Source organism: Lycorma delicatula, chromosome 2, assembly GCF_047948215.1.
Source record: "Lycorma delicatula isolate Av1 chromosome 2, ASM4794821v1, whole genome shotgun sequence".
Taxonomy (NCBI): domain Eukaryota; kingdom Metazoa; phylum Arthropoda; class Insecta; order Hemiptera; family Fulgoridae; genus Lycorma; species Lycorma delicatula.
Window position 1 is genome coordinate 37,208,242 of NC_134456.1, and position 22,034 is coordinate 37,230,275.

Consider the following 22,034-nt stretch of genomic DNA (forward strand, 5'->3'; position numbering starts at 1 on the left):
TCAAAGTTTCTTTGGGCGGCTTATACTCTGCTTCATGCTTTTCCTTCTATGTTTTCTATAGGGTTCATCTCGGTGTAACATCCAGCAATAGTCAGCCATCATCGTAGTAGTCCATTTTCCGTAATACCTCCTTTTCATTTCTTTCATGTTATGATAAAATCTCTCACTTATCTTTTCGCTAATGGCACCAAGATTTTCAGGAAAATAGTCCACATGTGAATTTAGGAAGTGAACCTTCAAGCTCATGGAACAGCCTAAATTTTTGTACGTCTGCAGCATGTTCTCAACGATTAATTTGAGGTTCAGATCCTTCTTATTGCCCAGATACTTGGCTACTATGCCTTTAAAGGCTCTCCAGGCCTCTTTTTCTGCAAATTTCATTTGTTTCTCAAAATTACCATCTTTGAGAGGTTTTCTAATGTCAGGACTAATAAAGACACCCTCTTCTAGTTTGGTGATTGATAAGACTGGAAATTTGTCACAGATGTGTTTAAAACATTTACCTTCTTTTTGTAAGGATTTGACAAATTGCTTCGTCAAGCCTAACTTGACATGCAGGGGTGTGTGGCAACCGGAATCATCACAAGGTGTCTTCCCCTACAGGGGTTGGGATGACCTAGGAGCATCAATATTATTTTGAGATCGCCACACATAATCCACTTATGATTGTCATATTTAATTTTATTGAAATATTTTTTAACTAAAAAATTATCGGAACCATATTTTAAATGGATAGACTGTCCGATTATTGACAGATTGATATTTCCATTGTAAAGAAGGACAATTTTGAGTCTTCTTTTGGACAAATCTATGTACAGTCTCCAACCGGTACTTCTGTAGGGAATGTTAAACAGAGTCAAAAGGCCCACTTACTCATTGCAGAAGACTAATTCTTCTTCTTCTTCTGAAAAATATGGAAGAAAATCCTTTTCTATGTACGTGAACCAGGAAAATGAGGGGCCAGCTGGTAGCAGGTTCTTTTTTTAAGCCTTGAACTAAGCAATTCTGAATTTTCTTTGGGTCAGATGTAAGTCTCAAACTAAATCGTTTAGTTCAGACTGTGAATAAAGTTCTGGGCACAGCTATCTCCAGGTTCATACTCCTCGATGTTATTTTCATTTAAATCACTTGCGGAACCGTCTATTTCAGTTTAAACTTTCTGGTGGAACTGGCACTGGTATGTCTGGACCATGAGGAACCAAGCGTAAGGTGGATGGCATATTTGGATAGACGATTCTTTTTTTATTCTTCAAATTGAAATCATGAACATCAGTTGAAAAAAAGTAACAATATTGCGGCGTGGTTCACGCCATACCATTGGAACTCCAAATCTGAACGCTTCTTGTTCATTCTTTGACACTGTCTAAGTCCTTCAACACATGTGTACTCAAACATATTGGGGTGCCCAAGTTTTTTCTTGATTTCCTAGTTTCACTTCGAAATATGTGAGGTGCACTTGTTGAACAAAACTTGTTATATTTCTTGTTTGCCTTTACACCATCAACTCACCACAAATGAGACAAAAAGAATTTGCAGAATTTTTGCGGCCCCTTGAAGCCATTTTGAAAATGGAAAGTTTGCTATGGCCTGAAAATATATTTTCCACTGAAAAAATCTTGTTTGATCACAGAGGACGGAAAAAACTCAATTTAAGAATGCTGCTGGTTGAAACAGCACTGATAGTAGTTCCACAGTGCATGAATGGCACAGATAGCTGCCATTTTACTTGTCATAACCTATCGGCCAAGCTCTCCCATCTCGTCACCTTCAAATTAAACCATCCTTGCCAATCTCTTCAGACTATTCAACTGTTTAGCTATAAGAAGAGGTTTATAGTATAAACCAAAAAGTGCATATATTATATTAATTTATTATAAAAAAAAACTCATTTTTTGTCTAGTTTATAATATCACAATTTGGCAATTTTTCAACCTTATTACAAATTTTGAAATTTGTGATTTGCATTAACTCCTGATGAAATGGAAAAAAAATGAAGGTTATCTTCAGATTCAGTACTAAAAAATACATAGGAATCAATTATCAAAAGTTAAAAAACATTCCACAACCCAAATTTTGCATGCTTGTGTAATAGCGATGTCAGCAGTGAAGAATTTGCCTTTGGAAAGAATAAAAAAATATTTATGATTATCATAGTAAAACCACTACAAATAATAAATTGAAAACTGTTATTTGATGAAAGATTGTTAAATTTTATCCCAATAATAAAATTGAGTAATTTTAGCAAAATTACTCAAAATACCTCTGGGTTCTTATTTATTTCCTAGAAGAGAACCCTAATAAAAATTAAAAAAAAAAAGTTTCCAGAGAAGGTTGGTCTAATATTTATTTGCTTGAATTGTTTTCTACTGAAATCTTGTTAAAATTCACCCTTGGTGAGCAAATCAACCATAAAACTGTTTCATCCAGAGGAGTGTAGTCTTTTTAAGAATTTTAAAAAGATTTTTAAGGAGAAGCTGTTTTATAATTACACTTTATTTTTTTTGTTAAAATTTTTTAATTCAAGTTCATCTTAAATTTATAAATTGGTTTTCCAGGACTCTTATACAGTGACTGGACGTAAGATAAAGAGAAAAAAGGAGTCAAATGTTCGTTTTATTAATACTTTCTATTTACAATATCCATAAATATAAAGAAAATTGTTTCAAATTTATATGAAACACAAAAAATTCATGTAAAAACTGTTTTCTGAGCAATGTAAATACAAAATGTTTCTTTATTTATAGATTTTTGTTATCACTTACTGATATTTTGAAAGTTGTGCAACATTAATTCAATTCTAAATGTTTATAAAAATCAAATAAAAGCAGTTTGTCTTTACAAGCAAAAGATTACCTTTATTTAAGAAGCTGAAGGCCAATCCATTGTTTTTTTGAGCAAATATCTTACAGCTGTTCAGTGAATAGAGATTTGCAGATGCAAGTAAATCCATGCTTGAAGTGCTACATGGGCGAACTAAATGATACTTTAGTGGTAACATTTCTTTTTGTCCACATCTTTTGTAACCTAAGTAACAGCTAAATAACTGCATTGTAAAGTATATGAACACAATCTTCTGACACCTAAATAAAATAAATTACAGTACTTGTGATTCAAAATCATTAAATTTGCAAGAAATAATTCAAAATCTTTTTTCATTAAGTAAGAGAGACCATTATCAGTTGATATTTTTATCTGTAAGTTTTACTTTCTTGAATTTAGAGTTTAACATTTTCCATCTCTTTGTTAGGGTTGTCAATTACTAATTTATAAATCTGTTTTTTCTCAATGAAATCAATCATTTTAGGTTTACTTTAAATACTTTTCTTTTCTGAAGAATTAAATTTTGATTACTTTTTATTAATGAATCTTTATTATTTCTTATGAAAGGAAGATGTGTTTTAGCATTAAAACAAGAGTCCTTATCCATTCAATAGTAACTTTATATTTTAAAGGATACATTTGATAATTAAGTGTAACTCCAAAATAATATTTTATTTTAAACAAATTTTTAACCTTGATTGGTTTGTATAATAATACATTGAATAGCTAGATCATCTCATTATAAGTACGTTATAAATATAAAAACAAATTGTTATAAGATAAAAAAAAGTAGATGTGATTAAAATTCATATTAATTATGAAATAATATTAAATAAATACATCAGATATAAATAATTACTTCAAAATAATTATTCACAATTAGAAGTTACAATTGAAAATTATTTTGAGCACATATTTATTTGTAAACATTGAACAGAATACAGATAAATCAATTTTTTTCAAAATTCATTGACATAGTAATATTATATCCATAATAGACAATTTTAAATAAATTTTTAAATGGTTTAATAATTTATTAAATGTGGTAACAAGCATAATATCATAAGAAGTATTCGAGTTTTATTAAAATAGTTCAGTGTCTGGTTTGGTATAGGTGAATATTGTTATTTTTTTTAAATAAGTGATCTTTCTTTTTAGCAAAAGTTGCACATTATAAATACAAACACAAGAATAATTAGACATATTAAATTTTCTAATTATCGGTATATATGATTCATTCTTAATGGGTAGCAGATAATTAAAAGACATCTCATTCTTGTATCTTAGAAATTCATTTTTTGAGGGAGCCCCAAGAGTGACATTATATTTTATTTGAGAATATGCTTAGTTATAATAAATATTTAATAATGATGAGAGGTGATGTTTTATTGACTCACTTTAGGGCAGAGGCTTTATTTTGTTACAAATGAAATCAATTTAATTATCACAAGAGAATTTGTCATGTAATAAAACACTCAGAAATTTCACTTTATGGGCAACAGAAATACTATTGTTATTATTAATGGGAGTTTCATCCACTTAATGAGCTATGTTACATCTTAAAAGCACAATGTAATGGTTTTATCCATGTTTAAAATTAGATGGTTACAATACATTCAGTGAATAAATATTTTAACTGATGTCATAGAATTTTTAATTCCTTTTAAATAATTACCTTTAAATATAGGTAAATTGTCTTGTCTGCAAAAAGGGTTACAATGAATGGCTCAAGAATTTGAAATAAGTTATTAATATTATTAACTTATCAGAGGCATATAAAAAATTACTATTAAAATGGGCAATATTATTAAATAAACATTAAAATTACTTTAAACTAAATCAAAATAAATAAATATATATAAAAGTTCACAGGAAGGTTTCTCTCTTTTTCTGTTTAGCCTCTGAAACCACCATAAGGTATTCACAGGACGAATGAGGATGATATGTAGGAATGTAAATTAAGTGTAGTATTATACAGCCTCAGGTCAACCATTCCTGAGATGTGTGGTTAATTGAAACCCAAACACCAAAGAACACCAGTAACCACAATTTAGTATTCAAATCCATATAAATATAACTGCCTTTACTAGTATTTGAACCTTAGAACACTAGACTTCAAAGTCAGCTGATTTGCAACGACAAGTTAACCACTAGACCAGCCCAGTGGGTCTCATAGGAAGATTTAAATCAATCAAAACTATAATACAGATATAAGCACATCACAGTTCACAAGCCACTTAAACAATAGTGGACTCGATTTGCGATGACAAGTTAACCACTAGACCAGCCCAATGGGTCTCATAGGAAGATTTAAATCAATCAAAACTATAATACAGATGTAAGCACATCACAGTTCACAAGCCACTTAAACAATAGTGGACTCTTTTGTCACCTCAAGCAGTCCTTCTGGGTGCACTTGGCTGGGTAAAGATGACACTGAAGCAAAGATGGATCAAAGATAATTTATTGGTCATACTGATATTAAGTCTGCAGCAAATGAGCTACAGGCTGTGTATCATCAAAGTCACACACAATAGAGTCCACAATGAAACCCCACTTCTCTAAGTTTGTCTTGCATCTTGTTTCCACTTCAACCCAGCCGATTCAGAGATTTCCAAGTTATTCAGTCCTCTTTGTGTCCTGGGAGAAGTTGTTCACTGGGAGGTTCTCCATTGGGTGCCCTTGCATGCCACAAGATAAGTCTTGCTTGCTCGCCAGCCTCTGTGTCATGAATGGTAATGTCTTGGCCTTTCATTCCAGTTTTGAGGTCCCAGATTTGAACCCTGGTCAGGCATTGCATTTTCACATGCTAAAAAATTACTATTTTATCTTATTCTCTGAAGCAATATCTAACTGTGGTTCCAGTGACTAAAAAAAAAAAAATCATCTTGCTTGTTTGGGTATTCCTGAGTAGTCATCAAGAAATTCTTTCTTGAACTAAGCCATGGTTGTGCTAATTCAAAGCCGTACAAAGGATAGCTTGGGGTGTTGTTAAAGCTTTGAACTTCTCCTTATGAGCTGCTACTTTGCATCGGATATCAGGTGATGCATGTTAGGCAAAAATACAGCTTTTCGAGAAGTGTAGGTTGTAAGCATCCTGTTATGATGCGGCATGTTTCATTCAATGACACATCTACTTTTTTGGTATGGCAAGATCTGTACTGTACTGGACGGGTATACTCTGCTGCTGAGTGGCTGAGGCCAGGTTGTTCCAGTCAGCTTCCACACTACGTTGTTCCTTGCAGCTACAAAATTGTTATTAAAGAGAGAATATTTACTCTTATTAGATAAGAATATTTGTTCTTAGTGTTCAAACAATGTTTTTTGTATGTGAGAGTGCAGTCCAAGGTGACTCCAAGATAGCTTGGGAGTTCCACAGTGCAAAAGCTGGGTTCCTTCCCACATGATGTTAAGACTTCTGGCTGCCTGTCTGTTCTTCAGATGGAAGACAGAGGTCTTCCATTGGGAGAAGAATTTGTATTTAAAAACAAATGAGAATAAATGAAATATGATAGAAAAGATTATGTAAATAGATATAGTGTTAGGAGAAAATGTATTCAGAAATAGAAAAATATTGTTATTTAGGAAAATAAAATTATAAAGGATGGATGAAACAAGCTAGAGAAAAATCAGTCCTATAAAATTAAAGAAAATTTTCATAGAGAAAAGAGTTATGCTGATATCAAACATGGATTGAGCAATAAAAAAATTCACCAAGGTATGTATTTATATGAAATATAGTGCTTACAAAATGGACAATAGTAAATAAAAAAAGGAAAAACTTTTCTGGTTTAAAAGGAGGCTTTTGAACTGTGATGTTTTAGACAATGATGGAAATTAAACATCTGATAAATTATGAAATTGAAAGAATTTAAGAGAAACTGTGGAAAAAAGGTTTCTTTCAAAATCTTATTTTTAGAAAAAAGCATTGGTAGGGATTTAATTTAAAGGAACTGAAATTAGTTAATTTAGTCCAGTAAAGGTTGCATGAAGAAATTTACACTTATATAAAATATTAAGTTATTATTTATCACTTACTTTCTGAATGAATTTTACAGAAAATGTAGAAAGTAACAGATGTAAGAGAGTTAAACAATAGGATGCATTGTGCAAATAATTTGACACTTAATGTGCAGTATTTATACTTTATGCATTACTATACAGAGTATATCACAAAGTTTTCCCAGGACTTTCATTCCTGATGGAAGTCTTATTTTTTAAGACTTTGGGGATTGGTGTTCACACAGCTCTAGCCTCAGCAGATTTTCTTCTCACTATACACAGTGCTGTAGAACGCTATTCTCTGTGCACGTGTGCTGCACTGATTGCAGTGTGAACCCTTGCACAATTGCATCCTGCACTGTTTCTTATTACATTTGCCCTCGGTGCGACATCTTGTGGGGTGCAGACATGGCCCAGGGTAGAGGATGTTGTGCCAGTGAGTGGATGGATGGCTCTGTGTGCTGGGTCTTGGACTGGATGAGCCTCATTGTGTTTGGCTCTGGGCTCTGTGCGCATAGGATCTGCAGAGGTGGTTCTGTATTTTCTCGGTATTCATAGGACCAAGATGGGTACTCCACGGATAAACCCTGTGATGGTTGGTGATCCATCTTAAAAAGCCACCAATATTAATCTTGTGAAAGGACCTCAATCAGCTTTGTCTGATGACTATAATTGTCCCAAGATAAATAATAATTTAAATGGTGACAAAACACATCTGCAATATGCAAATCTCAGATTTGTAGTTCTACGCAACAATCAGAAAGTGGCTCCCTTCATAAGATCTTACCTTTCCTGATCAATAAGGTAGTAACTGGTTCAAGAGGATCCCCCTATAAAGTAAGAAAACTGAGAGACTGATCAATACTAATAGAGACTTTCAGTGATGAGCAGAGTCGATCACTCTTATGTCTAACCAATATGGATGGTATAAGTGCGGATTGTTGGGGAATAATTTTTTGCTGGGATCTTCTTGAGATGGATGTTAGCGAAATTGTGAAAAGCTTCATCCCCAAGGTGTTATAGAAGAAGAATAATGAAACGTCAGAGTGAGATGCAAGAACCTAATCCTTTCCTTATTTTAACCCTCAACTTTCCCACACCAGTGTAGAAAATTAAAGTAGTATACTTGTTGGTTAGAGTACAACATTCCATTCATCTTTAATTCACGATGATGTTTCCACTGTCAAAGGTACCACAACTTCTTGCACAAACACCGCAATATCTGCTAGATGTGCAAAAGAAGGCCACAAAGATACTGACTGTGAGGAAGAAGAAAAATGTATTAACTGCAAAGGATCGCATTCTGCTCGTTCCAAAGATTGCCAGATTTTTAAAGAAGGGAAAAAGATTCTCAAAATTTGTACCGAGCAGAAATTATTGTTTCCGGCTGCACGAAAAGAATACAAAAAGACACTGAACTCCCAGACGCTAGTTAAATCAGATGTCTTTGCTGCTGCTACATCAAGCCAAGCCTCTGCAAATGCAAGTAATAAACAGTGTAGAACCTGCAGTGAATTAAAGCAGTTTGTTCAGATTTTGTCTGATCAAGTTGGCTGGCTCACAGCAATTATTTCAGAATTAAGTAAATGTACAAGTAAGATAAAAGGTATTATTAGTGGAAAGACTGACAGCGGTTTACCGAAAACCACTTAATTGCTACACTGCCAAATAATATCCCCGCTGCACCACCTACATAGCAAACTATCAAGATTCCTTTAAAGGGAACTATCAAAAAATCAAAACACGCAGGCATGCAAGAATAATGATTAAATGAACAAACAAAAACGCGATACCAATTTAACCGTATTGTATGTACTATAACGTATATATAATGAAACTACGATTACGAACGATCAAATTTAACTGAGATCTAAAATTATTGAAAACCAGTGTACGAGTAAATATAAAAAATATGTAAAATGAATTTTTAAAACAACACTTAAATTAAACGCATTAAAAGGTAAAAAATAATTTTAGGGTGGTATCTCAGAATGGATATGACAACAAGGTTTGATAGTAATATGTAAGATTATGTGAAAGTCATAGCTTCAAATTAGAGATTTGATATTTTCGCCAAATTTTTTATATGGGTGATGAATGGCCTAAAGAGTGGGGAGCTCATGTCAAAGTACAAAACTTTGCTCCCCACTCTTCAGGCCATTCATCACGCATATAAAAAAAGTGGCAGTAACATCAAATTTTTAATTTTTTATCACTTTCCCATAATCTTGCATATCACCATCAAAGGTTGTTGTCAAATCCATTCTGAGATACCCTCTTAAAATTATTTTTACCTTTTAGCGCGTTTAATTTAGAGTGGTGTTTTACAATTTTTTTACATATTTCTTATTTTCTATTTTTTAGTGCATTTAATAAGTGGTTTTTTAAATTTTTTAAATATATTTTTTATATTCTACTTTTTAGTCTTCATAAGTTTATACTTTTCAGCTGCGCTAGCGCACAGGTTTGAGCGACTTTCGAAGTTTTCATGACTCCAATTTCCAATACCGCAGACAAGAGTAGGCAGCTTTAAAAGTTCATATATCTTAAAACATTAGTGTATATACTCATAAATATCGAATGTAACGGTTATTTGAATTTTTACCTCAGCGTAGAATAAATATTTTCGTTTAATTTAATCAGTTGAAACGACAATATTGCAAACATGGATATTCTTTCACTAAGAAAAGTGTATTTAAACGAGGTTACTTAAGTTCAAGGGACATTTTTTCACTTAGCAACTTAGGGGCATCTTAGCGACTTGGAAATGTTACTAAAATCTGTTATCCGGAGCAAACCTGAATGCAAAATTTCAGAGCGAATGGTTACGCGGAAGTCCTTCAAAATTTGACTGAAATGTTCCGTACCATGAATCTCACATACATAGTCCAAGAGTGAGTTAATATAAGAGTGGTAATAACAAATGTGAATTGTTTATTTTGGCTAATGACTCACATCCGTCAAAACAGAGTAGCATAGTGCACTACAGTAATGTCGCGTAGGCCAAGTCGTAAACAAAAGTAATTTGTTGGTAAGTTGAAATATATTCCACTTACCAACAATTTTTTTAATGTATTAATCAAGCTCTTTCAGAGTAATTTCTCCATCAACAGGGATTATTTAAAACTATGAATCTGTATCCGTGCATATATTGTTATACGTGATTATAATTAAAATAAGTTATATGTTAAGTAAAATAAAACGACATGTCAGTAGGATGTTTACGACTGTTATTAGATATGAAATCTCATATGTTAAGTAATTAGTCATCTTATTGGAACTTTAAAAAGTGTACTCTCTTTTTCCTTCAAATGTGTGTTTTCAGAAACTTCTTTTCGACTCATAAAGATCGGTCCGTATTAGCACGATTTTACTGTATATACATATACGTACTAGCATATTAATTTTTTTTAAACATGTTATCCTGTGTGTTGAATTATAATTAGTATTTATAAACCACTAAATACACACATATAAAGCAAGATTGATCTTACGTTAAATCTAATAAGGCCTTTTCAAATCCTATAGATTCATAATCAGTTATTAAAAACTATAACTCTCATTATCGTCGCGCTACTTCGTCAACCAAGTAATGACCGATTAAAATTATTAGTCAGATGTTAAAGTTATATTATACAGGCCTACCAATTTAAACAGATCATCCTTAAAACATGTAAACTTAATCTGCATTCTAAAAGATGTTTAGTAAACTTAGCTTCAATGAATGGAATTTCATCCAATAAAGATCAACATGAACATGTTTACACTTATATAAAATATTAAGTTATTATTAATGATTCACTTTCTGAATATATTTTAGCCATTAAATTCTCCATTTTGCTACTCCTTAAGATATCCCAAATATTCTTGAGACATGATTAGATCCACTTTCCAAGGAACTAATAATGTAGGATTAATAATATTTTGGATTGTTATTTTGAAATTTTAAATTATATTTGAAGTTATATTAATATACACATCTTGTACAAAATATTGGAATAAGACATATCTTAACTTAATTTTAACATTAAAGTATTTTCATGGGATCCTGCATTCTCATCATGATTGAAATATAAATTAAACTCCATATTAAAAATACTAAAATAACAAGAACTGGTAAAATTTGTCGTATTTCAATATTCTGTACTAGTGGTTTATAATAATATAATTTAACAGAACAGTGCAATAATATGAATCTTAATATTAATTTCAGTAAAATAATTTGGCCATTAATACTTTCCTTATAAGAAACTTTGCATCATTAATTACATTAGATTAAATCTTAAATTTTATTACTACATAATTACATTTTGTGGAGTAATTAATTTTAAGTTAGATAAGATATTTTTTAAATACATACTATATATCAAAGCAGTACTTACTTATAAAATCTAATCATATTTTAAGTTGCAATCTAGTCAAAATATTGTAATAATTATTAGCTCTGTCACGAACAGTAACTTCTGACAATAAAATCATATTTGATATACTCAAAAAGTGACCTTAACTGTCGTTTGTGACATGGTAATCAGGATACTAATACAATACAATCATTAATGAAACTGCACACATTCTATTAATAGCATACTTCCAATGCTATATACAAATTTGAATAAAATTCAGAAAACCTGTCATTTGAAATCTGGTGTTTACTATGATGGCCGACCGTAATATCCATGATGGATAAAGTGTAAAAATATTTTGCAATAACATACACTCTAATTATGGATATTTTTTTTTTCTAAATAACACAAATTATTTTAATACATTTTATTTTAAAAATGAGTATCCCTGCATTGAAACATTTTTTATCAAATATCATCAGATTATCTATCCATTTATTTCATTACGTATGTGTTACTATAATGCCAATCTCCATGATGTAGTGGTAGCATTTCTATTTTTCATCCACAAAATTCTGGATTCAAATTTGTCATTTTTTACATACTACAAAACTTCCCTCATTTATCATTAATGATACATATAATTGGGCTAATATATACAGTAACTTAGATGAATAGCTAAATAAAAATGGAACGGACTGTTGATGGGAATAAATAGTTTCAAAAATTCAGTAAAAAAAATTCAACAGGTATTAATAACAAAACTAGTTCACTTTTTTATAATGATAAAGTAATAATCTCTTACAAACCACACAGCAAATGCAGTATTCAGTAGAAATTCAGTGAGAGAGATTAATAAACACGTTGCTGCTTAGTGCCCTAAAACTACTACTCTGTCCTAGCTTAAAGTAATTATCATTACTTTAATATGTGTAAATAATTAAATATTGGAAAATGTTTGAACGTTTTACTGTGCACTGTGGTCCTTTCCTGCATTAAGAAAATCTTGCAAATTATATGATTTATTGCATGACAAAATGTCTTACAGTAAATAAAATATTCTTTTTATTCTGTTTAGCCTCCGGAAATCTGTCAGGTATTACTTCAGAGGATGATATGATATGTATGAGTGTAAGTGAAGTGTAGTCTTGTACAGTCTCAGGTCAACCATTTGCGAGGTGTATTACTTGTGTGCTAGTATTCAGACCCGTATAAAAGTAGCTGCCTTTACTAGGATTTGAATGTTGGAACTCTCAACTTCAAAATCAGCTGATTTGCGAAGACACATTCATCACTAGACCAATCTGGTGGATTTAAATAAAATATTTAAGAACTTTTAATTAACTCAATTTAAAATTATATGGAAACTGTGGCTTTCTGAAGATCCTTTTTCTGTTAATTACAAGCCTCCTTTGTCGGTGAAATTACTGGCGATATATATTTTCAAAGAGCTATGAACAAAGGAATTATAATTCTTTCTGTCTGTATGAACGCAATGGATGCTGATATTTAACAGAAAATACTGGAGTGTGCAAGTGGTAAAGTTTATGAAAACTGATTTGGGTGTATAGGTGCAACTCAGAAACCAGAACAAGTGAGCTTGTTATTAAAGTGATACTTTTAATACCATGGAGATATGTAGCACTAGTTCATACAAGGTGAAACTGCTGATAAATAGTATTATCAAGAGATTCTCAGAAGTCTTCATGAATGCAGTTTAGCACAAGAGATTGGACATATGGGAGTCAAGCCACTGGCAGTTAAATCATGACAAGCCATTCTTAATGTCCGATTCCAGATTTTTTCAGCCAAGAATGGAATACTCTAGGTTTATAAAATCTCTCCAATCAAATTTGTTCCTGAAGATGCCACTGAAAGTCTTGATCTGAAATATTAAAAAAAATGACATCATAGGTGATATCCCATGAAAAAATGATTTTCAGCAACAGAAAATTACTGGGTTAAGTGAATGGAGTTATGTACAAAATATTTAGAAGAGATCACAACTGGAAGCCAAAAGATAGGAATTACTCTGGTCTATAGTGGGATAATTTGTACATATCTTACCCACACTAACATAATCAAATTCTCTTCTAATAACATCCAACCAGTATAATTAAACATATAACATAGAAATTCAGACCTATACCCAAATATGTCGACCAATTTAGATCACCTTACAAGGGGAATGCAATCTCATTTCAGTCTGTGCAGGAGCCAGGGACAAATCCCACACCCCCACTCGGTCTCATATGATGTCTTGCATGGCATTATCAAGTCATGACCAGCAGAGGGAAGCCATGCCCCTGGTCACATGGGTTACCATACCCCGGTGGCACAGCCACCCCCACCACCAGGAGCCCCAAATCGAATCATAAACAATACCAATATAACTCTGGCATGATGCCAATGTGCCTACTTTCAACCAATCCATGTCTACTATGCCGGAACCCTAGCCACCCAGGATCCTACCACAAATAAACTTCCTCTGCAGACCTACATACTGCAAGGGTGTGAAGAAAACCAGCCACTATAGACCACTCCTTGCAGATCATCCAGTTAATACGGAGATCCAGAAAGGAATGCATTCTCTCAAGTTCCCTAACAGGTTGTGAACATTCGACCTCGAATTGGGGACAGATGTACAGGACGTGGCCCACTGTATCATCAGTCTCACAATCTGGGCATTATCGCAAATTCACCTAATGAAACCAAGCCAAACTCACCTGAAAGGCACCATACCCGGAGACATACCGATTGGGGGAGACCCATCCAATCGCACCTAAATCAGACACTATGGGAAATATACCATGCATGTAGTGTGACCTGTGGGGGATTCATCCCACCTGACCGGCCAAGACGCAAGGCCCCAGTCTTCAATCTCCTGCTTTTGTTTTGACCTCAATAGGTTATTTACCTTGGAAATGTAGTGTTCCTTAAGCTCATTAGCCAAGCTATCTATTTGTTTGACTCCGGCTATAACACAGACTGCCTCCTGCGAGTCTGTTCTATAATCGCCAACAAGAAGAGTCCCTGGACCCACAGCAAAATGTCTGCACAATACCTAAAAGCCATGTGGTGAGTCCAGACAGGCGCAGTATACAGCATAATAGCTTTGTCAACACCTTTGTAAAGGATACACATATGGTAATTCAACCCCCAATCAGGATGAATGACTGTATAGATTCCATAAAAAGCATCAGTGGCCTTTTTTGCTACGTACTGTAGATGTTCCTTGAACCGAAAATTCTCATCAAAGGTATTTTTGAGCTGTAACATACCAAATGGGGAGACCAGCTATCTGAACCTGGATTTGTTGGGAAGCAGCCAATTGGTCCTTAAGCAACATCATTGTGGTTTTCTCTGAGCTGAAAATCATCTGTGTTGGAGACTCCACAGTCAGAATGTGTCACAAGCATGAGCAGCTTGGAGCTCTACCTTGTTATGCGAATCCCCTTCAATCAGTAGCATCACGTTGTCAGCATAAGTGACAACATGACAACCTTACACACAATATGGAATCTATGCATCATATCTATGGAATCTATGATCCACAGAAGGGAACTCAGAATACTGCCCTGAGGGCATCCTTTAGTTAAGGTCTTACAAACCTCAGAGCCGCCATCATGTAGGGAAATGGTCTGATGGCTGAAATAACTTGAGAGCACTTCTAATTCATTTTGTGTACACTTACTCTTCTGCATATGAAACAGGGCAGAGGGCCACCATAAGTTGTTAAATGTCCCGTATATGTCCAGAAAAGTCCCTAATACATAGTCTCAGTGAATGTGAAAGGTTGTGTTAAATAGTGCTTCTGCATTAGTGTGTGTTGGTGTTCTGCTTTGTTTCTGGCTACCTGTGTCCATGACCATGTGACGTCGGCAACATCCCATTAGGACATTAGGAAGTGTAGATTACGCGATCGAGAGACTCCAATGGCAATTAGATTTAGTAGAGCTGTGGCTCGATATGTGGAGAATCAAGGTCAATGGTGAAAAATCGGTGCCAGTGATGTTCACATACAAGACACGTGCTCCAGCTAGGCAGCTGGAAATCTCAGGAGAGAAAAACCCCTTTGGGAAAACAGTCAAGTACCTGGGAGTAATCCTGGATAAACGGCTTACCTTAGGAGAACATGTTAAATATGCGAACCAAAGGGCAAAGGCCGTCAGGGCTTCACTATATCCAGTACTGAACAGTGCCAGCCCATATCCACTGGCGACCAAATTGCTCATTTTTCAGCTATACGTCCTCCCAATTCTTATGGTGCGGGACTACACACCGTATCCAAGATGGGGGTGGCGCAGGCACGCAGACTATTCGGGAAAGCGGCTGTGTCCGAACATGGCCATCTGCCAAGAGGATCATACTCTACAGGGTATAAGAAAACGGCCTCATGCCATATTAAACGAACCACCGTGAAGAGGCGGTATGAGAGACAAAAAATGACAAACCAGGCTTAGGAGCCTCTATATTGCATAACCTACAAATGGAAACCGCACGAAAATTCCGTCCGTGAAAGTGACAGTTTTCACTATTAAATTTTGTTAAAACTATAAAAAGCTAGACAACATCCCACGCAGAGACCACAATTTCATTTAGTCAACATATGCAACTCCCTCCGGAGAAGGGGGCGCATTTCTCCCTCTAAATAACTAGGGCTCCGGTAGTGCACTCCTGCTAACCCCTAGGTGCTGGTACCGAAAGAACTTCAGCGGATAGACTGAAGGGGAATCACACCGGGATTACTAGGCTCAAAAGCTTAGTCTCTCATGGTCAGAACCAGTAAATAAATTTCACGATGGTCCATACAGATAGGAACGCAAATTACCAAATCCGTCCATAAATAAAACTTAAAATTTATAACCGCTACTAAATAATCGATAAAATCCGCCCGATTATAAAAATATACAGCAGTAAGGGACATTGTCCAGGGTCTGTGATCTGTAGGGAGAAATATTGAAACTACTGCTATTCTTGCGTTCCGTTCCCCTAATACATATTTCTCTATGAATCATGAGACCTTGCCATTGGTGAGGGGGCTTGAGTGCTCAGGGATACAGAGTAGCTGGACCGAAGGTACAACCATATCGGACAGGTATCTGTTGAGAGCCAGACTAAGGAATGATTCCTGAAAGAGGGCAGCAGCTCTTTCAGTAGTTGTTAGGGGCGTGAGTCAGGACGACTTAAACGGCCGTATCAACATCACTCAGTCCTCTGAGTACTGCGCAGCTGAAAGCAATGGAAAACTACAGCTGCTTTTTTTCCAAGAAAATGTGGCTCTCTGCATTTTCACATAGCAATAATGGAGGCGCCTTCCTTGGTAAAATATTCCGGAGGTAAAATAGTCCCCCGTTCGGATCTCCGGGTGGGGACTACTAAGGAAGGGGTCACCAGAAAATTAAAAAATAACATTCTACGAGTCGGAGTGTGGAATGTTAGAAGGTTAAAAAAGGTTGGTAGGCTTGAAAATTTAAAAAGGGAAATGGGTAGGACAAATGTGGATATAGTAGGAATTAGTGAGGTTCGGTGGGAAGAGGAAGGCGACTTTTGGTCAGGTGATTTTAGAGTAATTAACTCAGCGTCAAATAATGGGCAGGCAGGAGTAGGTTTCGTGATGAACAAGAAGATAGGGAGGAGAGTTGAGTATTTCAAAACGCATAGCGATAGAATCATTGTAATAAGGATAAAATCAAAACCTAAACCGACAACGATTGTTAACGTCTATATGCCTACAAGCGCCCATGATGATGATGAGGTAGAGTGTGTATACGAAGAGATTGATGAAGCAATTAAACACGTAAAAGGAGATGAAAATTTAATAATAGTTGGAGATTGGAATGCAAGCATTGGAGAAGGCAAGGAAGGAAATATAGTGGGTGAATACGGGCTGGGCAAAAGGAATGAAAGAGGGGACCGACTTATAGAGTTTTGCACGAAGTATAATTTAGTAATTGCCAACACCCAATTTAAAAATCATAATAGAAGAATATACACTTGGAAAAAGCCAGGCGATACTGCAAGGTATCAGATAGATTATATCATGGTTAAGCAAAGATTTAGAAATCAACTCGTTGACTGCAAAACTTACCCTGGAGCAGACATTGATAGCGACCATAATTTGGTGATAATGAAATGTAGATTGGGGTTTAAAAACCTGAAGAAAAGGTGTCAGATGAATCGGTGGAATTTAGAGAAGCTTGAGGAAGAGGAGGTAAAGAAGATTTTTGAGGAGGACATCGCAAGAGGTCTGAGTAAAAAAGATAAGGTAGAAAATGTAGAAGAAGAATGGGAGAATGTTAAAAAGGAAATTCTTAAATCAGCAGAAGCAAACTTAGGCGGAATAAAGAGAACTGGTAGAAAACCTTGGGTTTCAGACGATATATTGCAGCTGATGGATGAACGTAGAAAATATAAGAATGCTAGTGATGAAGAAAGTAAAAGGAACTATCGGCAATTAAGAAATGCTATAAACAGGAAGTGCAAACTGGTGAAAGAAGAGTGGATTAAAGAAAAGTGTTCAGAAGTGGAAAGAGAAATGAACATTGGTAAAATAGACGGAGCATACAGGAAAGTTAAGTAAAATTTTGGGGTACATAAATTAAAATGTAATAATGTGTTAAACAAAGATGGTACACCAATATATAATACGAAAGGTAAAGTCGATAGCTGGGTGGAAGATATTGAAGAGTTATACGGAGGAAATGAATTAGAAAATGGTGTTATAGAGGAAGTTGAGGAGGATGAAATGGGAGAAACAATACTGAGATCTGAATTTAAGAGAGCATTAAAAGATTTAAATGGCAGAAAGGCTCCTGGAATAGACGGGATACCTGTAAAATTACTGCGCAGTGCAGGTGAGGAAGCGATTGATAGATTATACAAACTGGTGTGTAATATTTATGAAAATGGGGAATTTCCATCAGACTTCAAAAAAAGTGTTATAGTTATGATACCAAAGAAAGCAGGGGCAGATAAATGTGAAGAATACAGAACAATTAGTTTAACTAGTCATGCATCAAAAATCTTAACTAGAATTTTATACAGAAGAATTGAGAGGAGAGTGGAAGAAGTGTTAGGAGAAGACCAATTTGGTTTCAGGAAAAGTATAGGGAGAAGGGAAGCAATTTTAGGCCTCAGATTAATAGTAGAAGGAAGATTAAAAAAAAAACAAACCAACATACTTGGCGTTTATAGACCTAGAAAAGGCTTTCAATAACGTAGACTGGAATAAAATGTTCAGCATTTTAAAAAAATTAGGGTTCAAATACAGAGATAGAAGAACAATTGCTAACATGTACAGGAACCAAACAGCAACAATAACAATTGAAGAACATAAGAAAGAAGCCCTAATAAGAAAGGGAGTCCGACAAGGATGTTCCCTATCTCCGTTACTTTTTAATCTTTATATGGAACTAGCAGTTAATGATGTTAAAGAACATTTTAGATTCTGAGTAACAGTACAAGGTGAAAAGATAAAGATGCTACGATTTGCTGATGATATAGTAATTCTAGCCGAGAGTAAAAAGGATTTAGAAGAAACAATGAACGGCATAGATGAAGTCCTACATAAAAACTATCGCATGAAAATAAACAAGAACAAAACAAAAGTAATGAAATGTAGTAGAAATAACAAAGATGGACCACTGAATGTGAAAATAGGAGGAGAAAAGATTATGGAGGTAGAAGAATTTTGTTATTTGGGAAGTAAAATTACTGAAGATGGACGAAGCAGGAGCGATATAAAATGCCGAATAGCACAAGCTAAACGAGCCTTCAGTAAGAAATATAATTTGTTTACATCAAAAATTAATTTAAATGTCAGGAAAAGATTTTTGAAAGTGTATGTTTGGAGTGTCGCTTTATATGGAAGTGAAACTTGGACAATCGGAGTATCTGAGAAGAAAAGATTAGAAGCTTTTGAAATGTGGTGCTATAGGAGAATGTTAAAAATCAGATGGGTGGATAAAGTGACAAATGAAGAGGTATTGCGGCAAATAGATGAAGAAAGAAGCATTTGGAAAAATATAGTTAAAAGAAGAGACAGACTTATAGGCCACATACTAAGGCATCCTGGAATAGTCGCTTTAATATTGGAAGGACAGGTAGAAGGGAAAAATTGTGTAGGCAGGCCACGTTTGGAGTATGTAAAACAAATTGTTGGGGATGTAGGTTGTAGAGGGTATACTGAAATGAAACGACTAGCACTAGATAGGGAATTTTGGAGAGCTGCATCAAACCAGTCAAATGACTGAAGAAAAAAAAAAAAAAAATACATATTTACATGGACTAGAGGAAGCTATATCCATCAGCTTTAGAATGGCATCCTCAGTGCTCTTGCCTGGTCGGAAACCAGACTAGTTGTCAATTAGCAAATGATCAGTGGCCAATCTAACATTAATACGCAAATATACGACCTTCTCAAAAACCTTGCCAATCACAGGCAAGAGCGTTAGTGGATGGTAAGAATAACTGTAGGATCTTTGTCGCCACCTTTGAACAACAACTACAAGTCTCCACACTTCCGACATGCTGGAAAGTGGCCGGCAAAGAGCAACCTATTATATATTCCAGTTAGAGGACCAACGACTACTGGAAGCGCTCGGACGAGGAGCTCCACTGTTTTACAATCATATCCGGGGGCCTTGTGCCATTTCATACTACAGATCACCTGGCGCATCTCCACCTCAGTGATCTCAGACAATTGTAAGTTGCACTTGAAAACTTCCCACCTGACACACTGGTGGTATGAAACCTCACCTATCTAGTGTCATCCAGGAGCAAATCATTCAGCAAAATATTAAGGATATGGTCCTTATCAGTTTCTACACACTCGCAGGTTGACAAATCTGATAAAGAGGACATATCTCCTGCGCTTATGTCCACGGGCTCTATACACAACACCCCAAGGTCTTTATTCCCTTGTTCCTGAACAAATGAGCACCAGAAATTACGCTTGGAGGGTTTAATGCTATGAAAGTACCTAGTCCTCCTTCTGCGGTAATCTGTAGTTAGGGCCGTACGCCGATCGTGATCACACTCTTATTGCGCATCCTTTCTGAGTCGATTCACAGATTGTTTCATTGCTGTCAGATTCCGAGACCACCAACCAGATATATGTTCTCGGCCTGTGTCTCTAGGAATGGTGGCTTCAGCTGCTGCAACCACCACAGAAAAGTAATTTTCTGCCAGGACATCTAATGACAGGTCATCAAGGTCTCTAGAAAAAATCTCCAGTCTGGACTCCAACAAAGAGGAGAATTTAAGCCAGTCCACCTTCCTATGCTGGAAGCACCCCCGGTGAAAAGGAAAGTGTCCCTCATGGCCATTGCGCAGCTCATCAAAAAGTGGCTGCTATTTCAAAAAGTATCAACCGATGATTGCTAGAACAGTCATCGACCACAAACCAGTCAAAGGACCCTACCAATGGTGATGTCAATATTTGTACCTAAAAAGGCCCTTCGTCCATTAACCATACCAACGTAAATGGCCAACTGGTTTGCAACATTAAAATAGTGCTGCGTGATGAAACTGTCAATTAAGCCACCACCATGATCAGTGAGATCCTGTTGTGCCAGAAAAGCAACTTCGCATTAACATCGGCACCAATAAGTATCAGATCATTGCTCACAATACGAAGGATCCTATCCCATCTCTCTAGGTGTTCCTCAGTAGGATCCCTGTAATGGAAATTTGAACTAACAACTGTAAGGTTCTGTCTGCGAATGGCAACTCTGACCACAACTTGATGCGCGTCAGAAACCTGCCATATAGACACTATCAAGCGACTTCCTGCACAGAATAGCAGACATACAGAAAACTTTTTCCAGCTGTGATAGCCTGGCAGATCTCCCCTAATTACATACGGGTGCTGTAGAAGGACAACATCCAGGTTCCGTCTCTCTACAACCTTCTAACTCAACCTGGACTAAATAAGCACTCTGGGCATTTAGTTGACTGAACCTAACCATCTAAGGAATTAAAGTACAGTGCACGGCCTTTATGTAACAGCCACACTACTTACTAACAACTGGGTGCTCATGATTTTTGTGCAATCCCTTCAACAGTTAGCACAGGCTGGATCCTTGGACCTATGCAAACAATTATCACGCTTGTGGCCCTCCTTGCCACAATGGGCACACACCAAGGCAAACTTACAAAATTTAGCCCTGTGATCATATCTGCAGCACTTGAAACATCTTTGGACATCCACATACTCTTTTACTCGGTAGGACTCTAAATTGATAAATAGTCTGCCTGCAGTCGTAAATTTTTTAAAGAGACCAGAACTTACCTCAAAAACTAAGTGATATTTTTGGGCATCATGCCTATCCATTTTAAAGGCCAACCTGCGGTCCCGCCAGAACGTGGCTTCATCCAAATCAGTTCTGTTCCCTAATGAGGGACAAGATATCTTCATTGGTAAGGTTATGGTCAATATCATAGACTATAATATGGGGCTTACGCATTCTCTTTGGGTCTATTTTTACATTCAATCGCTTAACTGCCGTGGATTCTCTTAATTGCCTGCTACCATAACTAATTTTTTGTCAGTCTCTTTTATGTTCCTGATTTTAAGACCTTTCACCCCAAAGGGCAACCTGGAGATCTTTCTTTAGCTGACTGCTGGACACAGCCAAGCCCTCTGCTCTGCTGACAAACGTAAGTTAGGTTTCTTGGACCAGCTGGTTTCATGTCTGCCCATAACCACCTCAGCATACCTACACGGCTGCATTGGGGCTGGGGCCAGTTTATGAACTGCAGTTACTTGCTCGACAAGAGCCGTGAAAGCCACTTGGAAGAATTCGAGATGAGACAATATTTCCTCTTGGTAGCTGCACCAGAACATTTGGGGTTTGCTAGACAGGA

General features: G+C 35.6%; 1 protein-coding gene across 1 annotated transcript in view; it reads right to left on the reverse strand.

Moving 5' to 3' along the window:
* Positions 1-13,917, reverse strand: part of LOC142319867 (uncharacterized) — a 43,498-nt gene extending 29,581 nt beyond the window's left edge. The window contains exons 1-3 of the mRNA XM_075357541.1: positions 13,892-13,917; positions 5,958-6,065; positions 2,840-3,080 (exon numbers count right to left, since the gene is read on the reverse strand). Coding sequence (XP_075213656.1) covers positions 2,840-3,080; positions 5,958-6,065; positions 13,892-13,917 — 375 coding nt within the window. The remainder of the gene's footprint in view (positions 1-2,839; positions 3,081-5,957; positions 6,066-13,891) is intronic.
* Positions 13,918-22,034: the final 8,117 nt, after the last annotated feature.